Raw genomic sequence first — 19798 nt, 5'->3', positions numbered from 1 at the left:
CCTTCCGGCACGCGTACGTTGTGCAACGGCGAGTACTTCAGTAAGGTCGAGAACTGCTTCTCGTCGTCGGAGCTTCCGTAGTCTGACACCCACGCGTACCCAATCGTGAATTTGTGGTACCGCAGCATGTCCATAACTCTGAAAAGTTTCAATAATTAATTCAATCAAAATTAATTAATTCAATCAAAATTAATTAATTCAATCAAAATTAATTAATTCAAATTAATTATTTAATTAATTCAAATAAAATTAAATAATTCAAATAAAATTAATTAATTCGAATTAATTATGGAAATAATTCAAATCAATTATTGAATTAATTCGAATTAATTATTGAATTAATTTGAAGTTATTCAAATTAATTTGAATTTATTCAAATTAATTATTGAATTAATTCAAATTAATTATTGAATTAATTCAAATTAATTATGGAATTAATTCTAATCAATTATTTAATTGATTCGAATTAATTATTGAAATAGTTTGAACTAATTCAATAATTAATTCAAATTAATTTGAATTCATTTAAATTGATTATTGAATTAATTCAAATTATATATTGAATTAATTCAAATTAATTACTGAATTGATTCAAATGAGTTATTGAATTAATTCAAATTAATTATTGAATTAATATAAATTAATTATTGAAATAATTTAAATTAATAATTTAATTAATTCAAATTAATTATTGAATTAATTCTAATTAATTATTGAATTAATTTAAATTAATTATTGAATTAATTCAAATTAATTATTTAATTAATTCAAATTAATTATTTAATTAATTACCCGACGTCTGCAATCGCCGCGCCGAATAATTCCGGACGCTGGTTTATGCAAGCGGCTACCAAAAGTCCGCCGTTACTTCCACCGTGGATCGTTAGTTTCTTAGCATCAGTGTATTTGTTCGCGATCAAGTACTCCGCTGCGCACTGGAAGTCGTCGAAGACATTTTGTTTGTTGTCTAATCGACCGCTGTTGTGCCATTTTTCTCCATACTCTCTAAAAAAATTTAAGTTGGTTGATAAAAAAGAAAAAAATTTTTTTTGAATTTTGCCATTGAGGAGAAAAAAAAAATTTTTATTTGAAATTAATATCACTAGCCAATTTTTTTAAATGAAATAAATAAATCTCCAAGCGGATTAGCAATTCAAAATGGCAATAAGCTTTGTTAGCATATTGTTCAAAAGTGGCGCTGTGTGTCAATTCTTTTTAAAATTTTTTAAATAAGTTAAATTAAAAAAAAAATTTATTTAAAATTTCTAGTTTGTAGTTTAAAAGTGGCACTGTATGTCAATTCTTTTTTAAATTTTTTAATAAGTTTGTTAATTAAAAAAAAAATATATATTTATAATCTTGCCATTGAGAAGAATAAAATAATTTTTATTTGAAATTAATACCATTAGCCAATTTCAAGAAATAAGATAAATTAATCTTCAAGTGGATTAGCAATTCAAAATGGCGGTGTTTAGTTAGTAGTTTAAAAGTGGCAATGTATGTCAATTGTTTATTAATTTTTGAATAAGTTTAAATTGAAAGAAAAATTTATTTATAATCTTGCCATTGAGAAGAATAAAATAATTTTTATTTGAAATTAATACCATTAGCCAATTTCAAGAAATAAGATAAATTAATCTTCAAGTGGATTAGCAATTCAAAATGGCGGAAAGTTCTTTTAGTTAGTATTTTAGTAATGGCGCTGTTTGTCAATTCTTTTCAGAATTTTAAAATAAGTTTAATTTAAAAAAAAAATTTAATTTGAATCTTGTTATCAAGGAGAATAAATAATATTTAATTTAAAATTAATATCACCAGCGAATTATAATTAATAAAATAAATAATTTTCCAAGTGGATTAACAATTCAAAATGGCGGTAAGCTCTTTTAGTTAATAGTTTAAAAGTGGCGCTATGTGTCAATTCTTTTTATAATTTTTTAAGTTTGTTAATTTGAAAAAAAAAAAATTTTATTAAAATCTTGCCATTGAGGAAAATAATTTAATTTTTATTTAAAATTAATATCACCAGCTAATTTTTGAAAATAAATTAAATAAATCTCCAAGTGGATTATCAATTCAAAATGGCGGTAAGCTCTTTTAGTTAGTAGTATAAAAGTGGCGCTGTGTGTCAATTCTTTTTCAAATATTTAAATAAACTTACCCGCCACCGCGAATATTAGCGATTGCAAAGACGCCCTTGAGATGCTGGACGAAAGTAAGCCGCATGACACTGAAGGTAGGATAAATACTGACATTAAACCCGCCGTATCCATAAAGCAACGCGGGCATGGACCCATCAAGAACAGCATCAGCGCGAGTGACTATAAACATCGGAATCTTGGTCCCGTCTTTGCTGGGGTAGAAAACCTGGGACATTTTGTAAGCCGAGGGGTCAAAGTTGCTGACCTTTATCTCCCTGAGGACTTTTGGCTCCTCGTCCTTGGCCAGGTCGGCCATGAAGATCCTCCCGGGGGTCAGGATCGACGTGAACTGGTAGAAGATCTCGGAGTAGTCTCTGTCGGCGCTGATCCCGACGATTGTTCCTAGATCTAGAGGGAAGGTCTTCAGAAGCTGGCCTGTCTTAAGACAGTGCAGCTCTAGGATGTGTTTCACGTCTTGGATGTAGCAGACGACTAATTTATCCTTGTGGGTGACTACTGCCCAATCTAGGACTCGCTTTGGGTCCTCCGGGATCAGGTCCGTCCATTTTTCTTCGGAATAGTCGTTGAAGTTTATACGGATCAGTCGGTAGTTCGGGGCGTTTCGGTTTGTTGAAAATATCATTTCAGCACCATCGTTTGTTATGTACTGGAAAAAATAGTCATAATTAAGAAATGACCTTGTATCTCGGGAACTATTGACATTTTTTGAAGTATAAGCTCATCCTGATGTTACGCTCATTAAGACCTTTCATTTGAGTACCCACATCAATTTTTCATATATTTATATATATTATATATATATGTAAATATGAAAAATATATAAAAAATTGATGTGGGTACTCAAATGAGAAGTCTTGAAGAGCGTAACATCAAGATGAGCTTATATCTTTAAAAATGTCAATAATTAAGAAATGACCTTGTATTTTGGGAACTATTGACACTTTTAAAGATATAAGCTCATTTTAATATGACACTCATTGAGACCTTTCATTTGAGTACCCACATCAATTTTTCATATATTTCATATATTTATATATATATGAAAATATTTCAAAAATTGATGTGGGTACTCAAATGAAAGCTCTTAATGAGTGTAATATCAAGATGAGCTTATATCCTTAAAAATGTTAATAATGAAGAAATTACCTTGTATTTTGTGAACTATTGACATTTTTAAAGATATAAACTCATCTTGATGTTACACTCATTAAGACCTTTCATTTGAGTACTCACATCAATTTTTCATATATTTTATATATTTATATATATTATATATATAAATATATGAAAAATATATCAAAAATGCATGTGGGTACTCTAATAAAAGCTCTTGATGAGTGTAACATCGAAATGAGCTCATATCTTTAAAAATGTCAATAATTAAGGAATGACCTTGTATCTTGTGAACTATTGACATTTTTGAAGATATAAGCTCATTTTGACATTACACTTATCGAGACCTTTCATTTGAGTACCCACATCAATTTTTCATATATTTCATATATTTATATATATTATATATATCTATATATGAAAAATATATCAAAAATGCATGTAGGTACTCAAATAAAAGCTCTGGATGAGTGTAACATCAGAATGAGCTTATATCTTTAAAAATGTCAAAAATTAAGGAATGACCTTTTATCTTGTGAACTATTGACATTTTTGAAGATATAAGCTCCTTCTGACATTACACTTATCGAGACCTTTCATTTGAGTACCCACATCGATTTTCATATATTTCATATATTTACATATATTATATATATCTATATATGAAAAATATATCAAAAATGCATGTAGGTACTCAAATAAAAGCTCTGGATGAGTGTAACATCAGAATGAGCTTATATCTTTAAAAATGTCAAAAATTAAGGAATGACCTTTTATCTTGTGAACTATTGACATTTTTGAAGATATAAGCTCATTTTGACATTACAAACATCGAGACCTTTCATTTGAGTACTCACATCAATTTTTCATATATTTCATATATTTATATATATTACATATTTGTATATATGAAAAATATATAAAAATTGATGTGGGTACTCAAATGAAAGCTCTTGATGACTGTAACATCAGAATGAGCTTATACCTCAAAAAACGTCAATAGTTAAGAAAGTAATTTAAAATTTCATCGTAATATTTATAATGATTACAAAATCTTGAATCTTTTATTATGAAATAGTATCTTTGAAATTACAGCGAAAATATTGGTTTAAAAAAATCATAGAAACATTTTTTTTGCAAAATTACATTTTGAACAAATTTTTTTTAGACCAATATTTCCGCCGTAATATTAAAAATCAAAACAATTTATACTTACATCATAATCAGCTTGGAATTTTTCAACAACCTTAGTCAGCTTTAAACTTTTAAGATTCTCAACTTTTTTATCTGCTGGAAGCTTTGTGAAATAAATTAAATTGTCTCTACAATCTCTACGCGGTGAAATGATCAAATATTCGCCGCAGTCAGAAACTTCAGCACCTCTGCAAAAAAAAAATAATAAATAAAATCAATAAATAAATAATAAAATAAATAAAAAATAAAATTAATAAATAATAGAATAAATAAATAAATAATAAAATAAATAATTAATAAAATAAATAATCAATAAAATAAATAAACAATAAATAAAAATTAAATAAAATGAATAGATAAATAAATGTCTAATAAATTAAATCTAAAATTAAGGCCTTACATTCTCCACAGAGGTTCTTCAGGAAATTCCACAGCAATTACATCTTCAGACTGCGGGGTTCCAATCTTGTGATAGCAGAGCTTTTGGTCCCGAGCCCCGAGAGTCTCAGACCCGTCGACGGTTCCTTGTTGCTCCAGGTAGGTTCCATAGAAAATTCCCAAGTTATCATGAGTCCAGGCGATTGAAGAGTACCTGATCTTCTCCAGGACCTCGGGGTATTTCTCCCCGGTCTCGGCATTCATAAAATGGATCTCGCTCCAGTCCGAGCCGCTCTTAGACAGCCCGTAAGCGAAGATTTTTCCATCCTTGCTAAACTCTGTCGTGGAAATCGCTACTGACCCGTCGTCGGACAGCGTGTTTGGGTCGAAGAATACTTTCGCTTCTTCTTCGGGTTCCGTTGGTGAATTTTGTGAGTAAATTACACTGAAATTTTTATTATTTAATTAATAACACATTTTTTTTTAATTAAAAGTAATTAATACTAACATTTTAATGCAAAATTCAAATTTTGGTTTATTAAATAATTAATTTTGTTAAATTGTACTGTAATTTCTTAAATATTGATAATTTTAAAGATATAAGCTCATCCTAATGTTACACTCATTAAGAGCTTTCATTTGAGTACCCACATGCATTTTTGATATATTTTTCATATGTACATATATATAATATATATAAATATATGAAATATATGAAAAATTTATGTGGGTACTCAAATGAAAGGTCTCGATGAGTGTAACATCGGGATGAGCTTATATCTTTAAAAATATCAATATTTCACAAGATACAAGGTCATTTCTTAATTATTGACATTTTTGAAAATATAAGCTCATCCTGATGTTTCACTCATCAAGAGCTTTCATTTGAGTACCCACATACATTTTTTATATATTTTTCATATATACATATATGTAAATACATAAATATATAAGATATATGAAAAATTGATGTGGGTACTCAAATGAAAGCTCTTAATAAGTGTAATATCAGGATGAGCTTATATCTTTGAAAATTTTAATAATTAAGAAATGACTTTGTATCTTGTGCTATTGAAATTTTTTAAGATATAAGCTCATCCTAATGTTACACTCATTAAGAGCTTTCATTTGAGTACCCATATGCATTTTTCATATATTTTTCATATTTACATATATCTAATATATATAAATATATGAAATATGTGAAAAATTGATGTGGGTACTCAAATGAAAGTCTCGATGAATAACATCGGGATGAGCTTATATCTTTAAAAATATCAATATTTCACAAGATACAAGGTCATTTCTTAATTATTGACATTTTTGAAAATATAAGCTCATCCTGATGTTTCACTCATCAAGAGCTTTCATTTGAGTACCCACATGCATTTTGATATATTTTTCATATATACATATATGTAAATACATAAATATATAAGATATATGAAAAATTGATGTGGGTACTCAAATGAAAGCTCTTAATAAGTGTAATATCAGGATGAGCTTATATCTTTGAAAATTTTAATAATTAAGAAATGACTTTGTATCTTGTGCTATTGAAATTTTTTAAGATATAAGCTCATCCCGATATTACACTCATCGAGACCTTTCATATGAGTACCCACATGCATTTTTGATATATTTTTCATATGTACATATATATAATATATATAAATATATAAAATATATGGAAAATTGATGTGGGTACTCAAATGAAAGGTCTCGATGAGTGTAACATCGGCATGAGCTTATATCTTTAAAAATGTTAATAGTTTTCAAGATATAAGATCATTTCTTAATTATTGACATTTTTAAAGATATAAGCTCATCCTTATGTTACACTCATTAAGAGCTTTCATTTGAGTACCCATATGCATTTTTGATATATTTTTCATATTTACATATATCTAATATATATAAATATATGAAATATGTGAAAAATTGATGTGGGTACTCAAATAAAAGGTCTCGATGAGTGTAACATCAGGATGAGCTTATATCTTTAGAAATGTCAATATTTCACAAGATACAAGGTCATTTCTTAATTATTGACATTTTTGAAAATATAAGCTCATCCTGATGTTTCACTCATCAAGAGCTTTCATTTGAGTACCCACATGCATTTTTGATATATTTTTCATATATACATATATGTAAATACATAAATATATAAGATATATGACAAATTGATGTGGGTACTCAAATGAAAGCTCTTGATGAGTGTAATATCAGGATGAGCTTATATCTTTGAAAATTTTAATAATTAAGAAATGACTTTGTATCTTGTGCTATTGAAATTTTTTAAGATATAAGCTCATCCCGATATTACACTCGTCAAGAGCTTTCATATGAGTACCTACATGCATTTTTATATATTTTTCATATATCCATATATATAATATATAAATATATGAAATATATGAAAAATTGATGTGGGTACTCAAATGAAAGGTCTCGATGAGTGTAACATCAGGATGAGCTTATATCTTTAAAAATGTTAATATTTTTCAAGATATAAGGTCATTTCTTAATTATTGACATTTTTAAAGATATAAGCTCATCCTAATGTTACACTCATTAAGAGCTTTCATTTGAGTACCCATATGCATTTTTGCTATATTTTTCATATTTACATATATCTAATATATATAAATATATGAAATATGTGAAAAATTGATGTGGGTACTCAAATGAAAGGTCTCGATGAGTGTAACATCGGGATAAGCTTATATCTTTAAAAATGTCAATATTTCACAAGATACAAGGTCATTTCTTAATTATTAACATTTATAAAGATATAAGCTCATCCTGATATTATGCTCATTAAGAGCTTTCAATTGAGTACCCACGTGCATTTTTGATATATTTTTCATATATACATATATATAATATACATAAGTATATAAAATATATGAAAAATTGATGTGGGTACTCAAATGAAAGCTCTTGATAAATGTAACATCAGGATGAGCTTATATCTTTAAAAATGTCAATATTTCACGAGATAAAAGGTCATATCTTAATTATTCTTAATTCTTAATTTTAAAAACTAAGAAAATTAATTCAACAGATATTTAGTAATTTTTTTTAACATATAAATTATCGCAAAATAATTGACATTTAGAAATTAAAAATAATAAAATTTTTTTCCAAAAAATCTCACAAAAATAAATATTAATAAATATTACCTTTGATTTTGCAGGCCAGAATTCTTGTAAAAGTAATACTTATTCCCGTGTTTCTTCGGACAAGAATACTTAGGGAAGTCCCAGAGCTGCTTGAGACGTTCTAGAATCACCTGGGGCTTGACCGACTCGCAGGTCGATAAGAATGGCCGTGACAAAGCGTTTTGTTTATCAACAAACGCCTTGACCTCCTCGGCCTCCGGGTCCTCTAGCCAGCGGTACGGGTCTTTGATCTGAATAATATAAAAAAAATTGATCACTATTTACATTTTTTATAAAAACATAAATAATATTTTTTAATAATTACATTAAAATTTTTTAAATAATTTTTTAAATAAAAAAAAAACAAGTTTTTTTTTTTATTATAAAAACACTAACCTCAACTCCGTGATAAACATCAACAGTATTGTCCCTTTTAGTTTCAGGGTAAGAAAACATTTTGTTTATTTTAACTTTACTAGTAAAAAAACTCCTTGAATTTTTAGTTGCACTGAAATAATAATTAAATTTTGACAGACGGTGTAACGCCTTTATTATCATGAAGGAAAATAAACAACCTCGCCGTGTGGTGCGTGGGCGTCTACATGGCAATTTTTTTTTCAAAAAATGCATATCATTATATCGATAGTTTTTTTTATCGATTTAACAAGTGCTGCCCTCTTTGTCGATTTGAATTTTCGACTTTCGAGTCAGCTGATTAGTGACTAACTTCAGTTTTATCCTTTCGCTCCAGTTGAGTCATAACAACTGTAGTAGTAAATTTTTAATAAACTAGAATTTGAATTTGCGCGCGCAAGCGCGCGCCTGACTGTAGCATTTGCATATATTTTCATGCTTATGATATATTCGACCAATCACGTTACGAATAGTTTGATGCCACATACATTTCATCTCAATTTTATATTAGGATTAAAATACAAAACCCATAAAAATTCCTAAAATTAATAAATAAATAGTATATGAGGCATTAATCGTTGAAATTTTGAAAATTAAAAAAAAAATAGTTAAATACAAAAATTAATTTGTGTTTAAAAATAGAATAAAATAAAGATATAATTCAAAATTGTTGGTTATAATTCAAAATTATTAAATCCACAGATTCGGTAGAATCTGGCGCCAAGTTCCGTTCAAATCCGTTGTAAACAGAGCGCCAGACTACCGACTGTGTTTACTGTAAGCAGAACGATTTTTTGAGGCTGCGAAATTTTATTTAATTCTACGGTGCTTTTTTTATCCAATTTGTTTATCATAACAGTAATTCATAATTTACTTCACCGTATTAATTAATTATATTTACTTATAACAATTTATTTACTTGAAATTATTAAATTTTATCAGCACATACTATAGCTCGCTCACAAATTTCGATCCTGACTTTTTTTTTATGGAGAAAGGTCAGCGCCACAGACTAGATAAAATAAAAATGTGTAGTAATCCTCCTGTAGATAAGCAACTACAGTTAAAAAAAGTAATTCACTGCTTACATTTACGGCCGCCAGGGTGCACTGGAATTATATCTACATAAACTGTAGCTTCAAGGGGATAGTTTGCAGTAAAAAATGCAGTCAACACGAGATTTAAGTTGGTACTGATTGTAAATTTTCATTATAATTACAAAAAATACTAAAATCCGAACAAAAACAGTTTCACTGTAAAAAAGTCGCGCCAAGTCCACGTTCATAAGACTATTAGGAAAAAAAAATTTTTTTTTTTCTTTAAAAAAAGATACAAAATAAAAAAATTAAAAAATCCAAGTAACCGATATGATTACTTATGATTTTCGGAAATTAAAAAAAATTTTGTTATAAATTTAAAAATTAAGAAAAAAATTTTGGAACGTACTTGGTGTGCGTCATTGTGTATTTCAATTTTTTTAAAGTCCTAGTAAATAGATTTTACGAATTTCATTAAAAGTAAAATATTTTGCAACCGCGCACACTAAATACGTTCCAAAATTTTTTTCTTAATTTTTAAATTTATAACAAAATTTTTTTTAATTTCCGAAAATCATAAGTAATCATATCGGTTACTTGGATTTTTTAATTTTTTTATTTTATATATTTTTGTAAAGAAAAAAACAAATTTTTTTTTCTTAATAGTCTTATGAACGTGGATTTGGCGCGATTTTTTTACAGTGAAACTGTTTTTGTTCTGATTGGGGTTACGGTACGTCAATATTTAGATCAATCAGTTTTTTAACCCGTCAATAATTGGTGTATCCAGATCATATATTTAATTATTCAAAATTAATTAGTAAATATCACTGATTATCATTTAAAAAAAAGAAATTGATTAGTTAAAACATTACTGAAGACATTACCACAAACAAAATTCATCGATATTTATATTTGATTGCTTCCCTCACGGTTTTGTAAATGCCGTAAAGATTCGGTATTTATACGATATAAATGCTGTATTTTTACCGTAATACTTCAGTTATTTTAGCCAGTTTTTTTGTCGAATTATTATGAAAAAATTACGAAATAAATTCAGAATATTTATGGCAATACAATAGAAAAGTTACGGTATATTTACAGAATTTAAACCGTAAATATACCGCATATTTACTGTATGTCTGCGGCATTATTGCAGCAAAAAACCGGAAAAGAAGATCCCTACTTTCTATTACCGGCAAAATACCAAAAATATGCTGCTTTACTACTATATTATTCAATAGCTTGAATTTTTTTTTTATAATATTATAAATTATCGTGAATTATTTTTAAGAGGTTGATAAACTAATTTCTCGATTGTTATTATTATCAATAATTTTTTTTAGTCTAGACCGGGATTCGAACTCAGATCATTTAGTTACGCGCCGAAGGCTCTACCAGTTGAGCTATCAGAGACACTATCCATATCTAATTACTCAGTCACCTAATAAGACTCACCGAGTAATAAACACAGCCGTCCATCTTACGGTAGAAAGCATTATATCTTTAATTATATAGTATAAACGCGGCAAAATTATAGTATATATTTGGTATTTTTACCGTAGAAATACCATTTTATTATTTTAAAATTATAGTTATATTATAGTTAATACATAGATTTTTTACGGTAAAAGTTCTAGAGTTTTACAGTAATTTTATAGTATTATTTCTGAACTTTGCAGCAAAAGTACAGTAGAAATGTTGCATAACTATAGTAAAAAAACTGGCCAAAATGACCACAGAAATACCGTATTATTTCAGAATTATAACGGTAAATTTACAGTAAACGCATTAATACCGAAAATTTACGGTATTTCAAAAACAGCGAGGGTTAAAAAAAATGAAATCATAACTTTGTCTCTTATAGCGTCAATAATTCGGGCTTTTACCTTATATTAACAATTAAATTATTGTAAAAAAATATTTTTCATAAAAAAATTAGTGGAAATTTTTATAAACATTTTTCTTTGTTATAAAAATTTTTTAAATTGACAAGTGTCAGCTATAATTATTATTTTTTATTTTTAATTATGCGTAATTGGAAAATTTTATTTTATAAACAATTTCAGATAATTATATAGAATTTAATAAAAAATAATTTATTTAAAATTTTAAAATCATTTTTTTTTATTCTAATTTGTTGTGAGTTTTTTTTTTAATTAATAAATTAAAACTAAATAATATTTTTAAAAAATTGCACATATAATTTTTAGTTTTTTAAAAATGATTTTTTTTTTTAATTTTTTTGTAATAATTTTTTTAATAAAAAAAAAATTTTGAAATTGACAGCTCTGACCAGTATATTAAATTTTTTTAAAAAATCAATTTTAGCAAAAAAAAATTTATTTTAAAAATTCTGTACATCTAAAAATTAATGAATGTAATTTTGAAAAATAATTTTCTAATTTAGAATTTATATAAATTCTAAAAAAATATAATTATTTTTTTTTTTTTTATTAGATAGTAGCAAACTTACTTGACTTCTGCAGCCGACTTCAGATGACTTGCTTGTTTGCTGCGCGTTGCTTATAAACAAGTTTTATATATTATAATAATCAAAGTATATTATTAAAAAAAAATTTTATTTAAAATATAAAAGGTAAGTTTTTAAATATTACAATTAAAAAAAAAAAAAATGTGTAATTAATTAATTAATTGATTTGTTTAGAAGAATTAATCAACAAAACTGAGTCATCATCAGGAATGTCATACCCAGTAAGTGGAAAAAATAAAAATTGTACTATCTCAATTAATAATTAGATAATTAATTGATTAGGGATCTATGTACGGGACAATGGGAGACAACCAGGTCCAGCCAGAAGTGAGACAGTGGTTCGAAGCCGTCGACAGGGACCACAGTGGAAAAATCTCAGCAGCAGAATTGAAAGCAGCGCTGGCTAATGGCCGAGGCGGAACGTTCTCTGATACCGCTTGTAATTTAATGATTGGTAAGAATTTTTTTTATTATTACCTTGTATCTTGAAAACTAATAACGTTTTGAAAGATATAAGCTCATCTTGATAATACAATCATTGAGACCTTTCATTTGAGTACCCACATGCATTTTTATATATTTTTCATATATACATATACATAATATATATAAATATATAAAATATATGAAAAATTGATGTGGGTACTCAAATGGAAAGGTCTCAATGCGCGTAATATTAGAATGAGCTTATATCTTTAAAAATGTCATTAGTTCTCAAGATACAAGGTCATTTCTTAATTATTGACATTTTTAAAGATATAAGCTCATCTTGATGTTACACTCATCAAAAGCATTCATTTGAATACCAACATGCATTTTTTATATATTTTTCATATATGCATATATATGATATATATAAATATATAGAATATATGAAAAATTGATGTGGGTACTCAAATGAAAGATCTCGATGAGTGTAACATCGAGATGAGCTTATATCTTTAAAAATGTCAATAGTTCTCAAGATACAAGGTCATTTCTTAGTTATTGACATTTTTAAAGATATAAGCTCATTTCGATGTTACACTCATCAAGACCTTTCATTTGAGTACCCATATCAATTTTTCATATATTCTATATATTTATATATATCATATATATGAAAAATATATAAAAAATGCATGTTGGTACTCAAATGAAAGATCTCGATGAGTGTAACATCGAGATGAGCTTATATCTTTAAAAATGTCAATAGTTCTCACGATACAAAGTCATTTCTTAATTATCGACATTTTGAAAGATATAAGCTCATCCTTATCTTACACTCATCAAAAGCTTTTATTTGAGTACCCACATGCATTTTTGATATATTTTTCATATATACATATATATAATAAATGACATATATGAAAAATTGATGTGGGTACTCACATGAAAGGTCTTGATGAGTATAACATCAAGATGAGCGTATATCTTTAAAAATGTCAATAATTAAGAAATGATCTTGTATCTTGAGAACTATTGACATTTTCAAAGATACAAGCACATCTAGATGTTACACTCACCAAGAGCTTTCATTTGAGTACCCACATGCATTTTTGATATATTTTTCATATATACATATATATATAATATATAAAAATATATGAAATATATGAAAAATTGATGTGGGTACTCAAATGAAAGATCTCGATGAGTGTAACATCGAGATGAGCTTATATTTTTAAAAATGTCAATAGTTCTCAAGATACAAAGTCATTTCTTAATTATCGACATTTTGAAAGATATAAGCTCATCCTTATCTTACACTCATCAAAAGCTTTTATTTGAGTACCCACATGCATTTTTGATATATTTTTCATATATACATATATATATATAATATATGACATATATGAAAAATTGATGTGGGTACTCAAATGAAAGGTCTTGATGAGTATAACATCAAGATGAGCGTATATCTTTAAAAATGTCAATAATTAAGAAATGATCTTGTATCTTGAGAAATATATACATTTTCAAAGATACAAGCATATCTAGATGTTACACTCACCAAGAGCTTTCATTTGAGTACCCACATGCATTTTTGATATATTTTTCATATATACATATATATAATATATATAAATATATGAAAAATTGATGTGGGTACTTAAATGAAAGGTCTTGATTCGTGTAACATCGAAATGAGCTTATATCTTTAAAAATGTCAATAGTTCTCAAGATACAAGGTCATTTCTTAATTATTGACATTTTTAAAGATATAAGCTCATCTTGATGTTACACTCATCGAGACCTTTCATTTGAGTACCAACATGCATTTTTGATATATTTTTCATATATACATATATATAATATATATAAATATATGAAAAATTGATGTGGGTACTCAAATGAAAGATCTCGATGAGTGTAACATCGAGATGAGCTTATATCTTTAAAAATGTCAATAGTTCTCAAGATACAAGGTCATTTCTTAATTATTGACATTTTTAAAGATATAAGCTCATCTTGATGTTACACTCATCGAGACCTTTCATTTGAGTACCCACATGCATTTTTGATATATTTTTCATATATACATATATATTATATATGACATATATGAAAAATTGATGTGGGTACTCAAATGAAAGGTCTGGATGAGTGTAACATCAGGATGAGCTTATATCTTTAAAAATGTCAATAGTTCTCAATATATAAGGTCATTTCGTATCTATATTAAAAATTAAAATTGCAAATTTTTAACAATATATTTTTTAATATTAATAAATTTTCTAGGAATGTTTGACAAAGAAAAAACAGGAACAATCGACTTGAACGAGTTCCAAGCTCTCTACACCTACATAAACGCCTGGCTAGGTGTTTTCAAGGGGTACGACCGCGACAACTCCGGCAGCATCCAGGAGAACGAGCTGTCAGCTGCGCTCACCCAGATGGGGTACAGGTTCTCGCCAGAATTTATCCAGTATTTAATAAAAAAGAGCGACTTTAATGACCACTCCAGCATTACAGTCGACCAGTTTATTGTTTTGTGCGTGCAAATCCAAAAATTTACCGGTAATTATTTATTTATTCATTTTTATAAAAATACAAAACTTAATTATATATTAAAATTTTCCAGAAGCGTTCCGGGCAAAGGACATTGACCAGACTGGAGTCATAACAATTGGATTTGAAGATTTCTTAAATGTTGCGTTAAGTTGCAACATTTAATTTTATGCTTTAAAATTTTTTATACTATTTTTCCTCACTTTTATCATCATTATTATTATTATTATTGTTGCTGTCGTCGCCTATTGCTTCTGGCACAGCCTCGAGCTTCTTCTCAGAGGGTTCTAATAAATTATTTTATTTTAGTATTTATAAAAGTGTTAGTTACTGTTTTAGTCTACATTACCACGTTACCCTCTAATGTTTGCGTCGAGCGAGAAACTTTCTTGACCCGCAAGCATTTTTCGGTCTCCTTTGATTGGTCCATTAACCATTCCTGGATTTTTTTTAAGGTATGTTTTTTTTTAATTGAAAAATTTGACAATTTTTGGGGAAATTTTTTTGAAAAAAAAATTTTTTAAGTAAAAAAATCGTTAAATTACTAATTTAAAAATTGTTATTAAGACATTTGATAATTTTATTAATTTTTTAGGGAAAATTTTAATGAAAAAATTAAAAAAAAAATTTTTTTAATTAAAATTTTAATAAAAAAATTGAAAAAAAATTTTTTTAGTGAAAATTTTAATGAAAAAATAAAAAAAAACTTTTAGTTAAAATTTTAATAAAAAAATTGAAAGAAAATTTTTTTAGTGAAAATTTTCTAAATAAAAAAATGATCAAACATTAAATTTTTATTAAAAATTTTTAAATTGAGATTAAACAATTTTTAGTTTTTTTTTTTAAATTTTGAAATTAAAAAAAATATATATTTTTTTTATTGAAAATTAAATTAATAAAAAAATTGTCAAATTTAATATTTAAAAAAAAGTTTGACAATTTTTGGGAGAAATTAATTGAAAAAAAATTTTTACCAAGAATTTTATGAATAAAAAAACTGCCAAATTATAAATTAAAAACAAAAAAAAAATATTATTGAGACATTTAACAATTTAAAAAATTTTTTAGGGAAAATTTTAATGAAAAAATTTTCAAAAAAAATTTTAAGTGATAATTTTTTGAATAAAAAAATTGTGAAACATTAAATTTTTATAAAAAATTGAGACATTTGACAATTTTTGATTTTTTTTTCTTAAAAAATTTTGAAATTTAAAAAAATCTACATTTTTTTATTGAAAATGAAATTAATAAAAAAATTTTTTGAAATCTATTGGTTTAAAAATTGTTAGCTGTCTAAAAAAAAAATATCTTAAATTAAAAAATTTGACAATTTTAGGGAAAAATTTATTGAAAAAAAATTTTAATGAGAATTTTTTAAATAAAGAAATTGTCAAAGTACAAATTTAAAAGAAAAAAATTGTTATTAAGAAATTTGACAATTTAAAAAATTTCTTTGGTGGAAATTTTAATGAAAAAATTTCAAAAAATTTTTTTAGCAATAATTTTTTGAATAAAAAAATTGTCAAACATTAAATTTTTATAAAAAATTAAAAAATTGAGACATTTGACAATTTTTGGATTTTTTTTTCTTAAAAAATTTTGAAATTTAAAAAAATCTACATTTTTTTATTGAAAATCAAATTAATAAAAAAATTTTTTGGTTTAAAAATTGTTAGCTGTCTAAAAAAAAAATATCTTAAATTAAAAAATTTGACAATTTTAGGGAAAAATTTATTGAAAAAAAATTTTAATGAGAATTTTTTAAATAAAGAAATTGTCAAAGTACAAATTTAAAAGAAAAAAATTGTTATTAAGAAATTTGACAATTTAAAAAATTTCTTTGGTGGAAATTTTAATGAAAAAATTTCAAAAAATTTTTTTAGTAATAATTTTTTGAATAAAAAAATTGTCAAACATTAAATTTTTATAAAAAATTAAAAAATTGAGACATTTGACAATTTTTGATTTTTTTTTCTTAAAAAATTTTGAAATTTAAAAAAATCTACATTTTTTTATTGAAAATCAAATTAATAAAAAAATTTTTTGGTTTAAAAATTGTTAGCTGTCTAAAAAAAAAATATCTTAAATTAAAAAATTTGACAATTTTAGGGAAAAATTTATTGAAAAAAAATTTTAATGAGAATTTTTTAAATAAAGAAATTGTCAAAGTACAAATTTAAAAGAAAAAAATTGTTATTAAGAAATTTGACAATTTAAAAAATTTCTTTGGTGGAAATTTTAATGAAAAAATTTCAAAAAATTTTTTTAGTAATAATTTTTTGAATAAAAAAATTGTCAAACATTAAATTTTTATAAAAAATTAAAAAATTGAGACATTTGACAATTTTTGGATTTTTTTTTCTTAAAAAATTTTGAAATTTAAAAAAATCTACATTTTTTTATTGAAAATCAAATTAATAAAAAAATTTTTTGGTTTAAAAATTGTTAGCTGTCTAAAAAAAAAATATCTTAAATTAAAAAATTTGACAATTTTAGGGAAAAATTTATTGAAAAAAAATTTTAATGAGAATTTTTTAAATAAAGAAATTGTCAAAATAAAAATTTAAAAGAAAAAAATTGTTATTAAGAAATTTGACAATTTAAAAAATTTCTTTGGTGGAAATTTTAATGAAAAAATTTCAAAAAATTTTTTTAGCAATAATTTTTTGAATAAAAAAATTGTCAAACATTAAATTTTTATAAAAAATTAAAAAATTGAGACATTTGACAATTTTTGGATTTTTTTTTCTTAAAAAATTTTGAAATTTAAAAAAATCTACATTTTTTTATTGAAAATCAAATTAATAAAAAAATTTTTTGGTTTAAAAATTGTTAGCTGTCTAAAAAAAAAATATCTTAAACTAAAAAATTTTACAATTTTAGGGAAAAATTTATTGAAAAAAAATTTTAATAAGAATTTTTTAAATAAAGAAATTGTCAAAGTACAAATTTAAAAGAAAAAAATTGTTATTAAGAAAGTTGACAATTTTAAAAATTTCTTTTAAAAAAATTGTCAAACATTAAATTTTTATAAAAAATTAAAAACTTTAGACATTTGACAATTTTTAGAATTTTTTTATCGAAAAATTTAGAAATAAAAAAAATATACACTTTTTTAATAAAAACAAAATAAAAAAAAAATTGTCAAATTTTATATTTAAAAAAAAATTTGTAAAGTAAAATTATAAATCCAAAAGTTCAAATTTTTTTTTTAAATTTTTGATTAAAAAATTTCTAAAAGTTGTCAGCTGTTAAAAAAAAAAATACCTTAAATTCAATAATTTTAGGAATAAGTTTTTCCAGGACCCGGTTTCGAGTTCCAGTGAACTTAGAGTCACACAGTGGACATACATCAACCTTTTTTACACAAATGTGGCAAAAGCTGTGTCCTTCAGTGCACTGGAAAATATTTCCCTCCGGAATGTCATAGCACACCGGGCACTCGACTTCAAACTCGAAATAGTCGCACCACTAAAATAAATTAAAATTATTAATTAAAATCTACCAACAAATAAATGACACTAAAGAGCTAATTTAATTTTTCTAATAAAAACTACTTACGGATTTTCTTAAAATGACGACTGGATCATCGGAATCAGGATTGTCCTCTTTATTGTTGTTGGTCTCAGCCATTGTTAAAAAAACTAATAAATAAATAAATAAATATTCAATATTACTAATAACTGTCTTGTGGTTTTATTTATCTGGAAAAATAAAACAATTTTTTGTATTTATTGGTTAGGATTATTTATTAAATTAATTTACTCAGTAAATCTGATATGTTTACATTACCTCGAAAAGCTTGTCACTGTAATCTGCAACTAGAGTTTCTTTTGTTCTGAGAATTTTGTTTATCGAGAGTGTTGCCTTTCGCGGCTTTCGCGCCCATTTTACTAGCGACGCCATTTTGTTGGTTAGGTGAGTTGACACTTTAATGGCTGCCGGTTGTGTAGTTTTAAAAAGTTATCTCTCAATTTTTTTATTTATAAATAATAATTAATAATAAAATAAGAGAAACAATATTAATAATAATTATTATTAATTTTATTTTTAGTAATTTCTTTGAAAATTATAATTATAAATAGTGAAAATTAAATTAGCCGACTGAAAATTTTTATAGTTATTTTTATTGAGAAAATTGTTGTCAAATTAAAAGAAAAAATTTCACATTTAGAAAATTTTAAAAATTATGCGTGCAATTTTTTTTACTTGTTAAAATTGTTAAAAAAAAAAAAAAAATTTTTTTGAACGTCGGCTAACTTCAGTATCATGATAAATAAAATTTTAGATAAAATTTTGCAGATAATTTTTTTTTATTGAGAAAATAATTATGAAAAAAAAAATGACATTAAAGTTAGCTGTCACTTGAAAATTTTTGGATTTTATTTAAAAAAATAATTTTTAAAAAATTGCATTTTTTTTTTAAATTTCTAAATGTCAATTTTTTTTTCTTATTTTTTTTTGCCATAATTTGTTAAATTTAAATATGTGCTACATTAATTCTCATGAAAAAAATTCTCGGTGAAAATTTTTAGAAGCATTTTTTTATTTTTATGAAAATTTTTAAAATTGACAGCTAACAGCTAACTTCAGTATCATAAAATTTGTTACAACAAATTAAAAATTGCAGATTTTTATTTAAATTTTGACGTCAATTTTTTTGCTATTTATTTGTTAAAAAAATTGGTGAATTAATTTTAATTATAAAAAACAATTTTTATAGGAATAATAATTATATTTTTTTTAATATAAATTTATTAAATAAATTATTAAAATTAATAAAAAAATTCGACATTTAAAAATTGCAAGTGTCAATTTTTAAATATAATAAATCAGCTGATAAAAATT

General features: G+C 24.9%; 3 protein-coding genes across 5 annotated transcripts; 1 reads left to right on the top strand and 2 right to left on the bottom strand.

Moving 5' to 3' along the window:
* Positions 1–2: 2 nt before the first annotated feature.
* On the bottom strand, positions 3–8634 carry LOC123271679 (prolyl endopeptidase; the record flags this gene model as incomplete). Its single annotated transcript, XM_044738065.1, has 7 exons — positions 8411–8634; positions 8036–8265; positions 4870–5292; positions 4492–4657; positions 2162–2808; positions 793–1005; positions 3–138 (listed from the first exon to the last, which is right to left on the bottom strand). Coding segments are annotated over exons 1-7 (1977 nt in total), but the record flags the coding sequence as incomplete, so codon positions are not given.
* Positions 8635–11934: 3300 nt separating this feature from the next.
* Positions 11935–15261, top strand: LOC123272077 (peflin). Of its 2 annotated transcripts, none has more exons than XM_044738714.1 (5): positions 11935–12064; positions 12134–12180; positions 12242–12413; positions 14681–14959; positions 15024–15261. In XM_044738714.1, exons 2-5 carry the CDS (start codon positions 12169–12171, stop codon positions 15113–15115), a joined length of 555 nt encoding a protein of 184 aa, XP_044594649.1. In that variant the 5' UTR covers positions 11935–12064; positions 12134–12168; the 3' UTR covers positions 15116–15261. The 2 variants fall into 2 exon arrangements, with proteins under 2 accessions (XP_044594649.1, XP_044594650.1); XM_044738715.1 differs by having other exon boundaries at positions 12226–12413.
* Positions 14961–18825, bottom strand: LOC123272079 (E3 ubiquitin-protein ligase SINAT2-like). 2 transcript variants are annotated; one of them, XM_044738716.1, is made up of 5 exons: positions 18738–18825; positions 18512–18594; positions 18218–18421; positions 15308–15389; positions 14961–15237 (listed from the first exon to the last, which is right to left on the bottom strand). In XM_044738716.1, exons 2-5 carry the CDS (start codon positions 18581–18583, stop codon positions 15140–15142), a joined length of 456 nt encoding a protein of 151 aa, XP_044594651.1. In that variant the 5' UTR covers positions 18584–18594; positions 18738–18825; the 3' UTR covers positions 14961–15139. The 2 variants fall into 2 exon arrangements, with proteins under 2 accessions (XP_044594651.1, XP_044594652.1); XM_044738717.1 differs by having other exon boundaries at positions 18741–18825.
* Between the last annotated feature and the right edge of the window lie 973 nt (positions 18826–19798).

This window comes from Cotesia glomerata, linkage group LG9 (genome assembly GCF_020080835.1).
Source record: "Cotesia glomerata isolate CgM1 linkage group LG9, MPM_Cglom_v2.3, whole genome shotgun sequence".
Taxonomy (NCBI): domain Eukaryota; kingdom Metazoa; phylum Arthropoda; class Insecta; order Hymenoptera; family Braconidae; genus Cotesia; species Cotesia glomerata.
The sequence above is the reverse complement of the archived record's forward strand: the minus strand, read 5'-3'. Positions and strand labels throughout refer to the sequence as shown.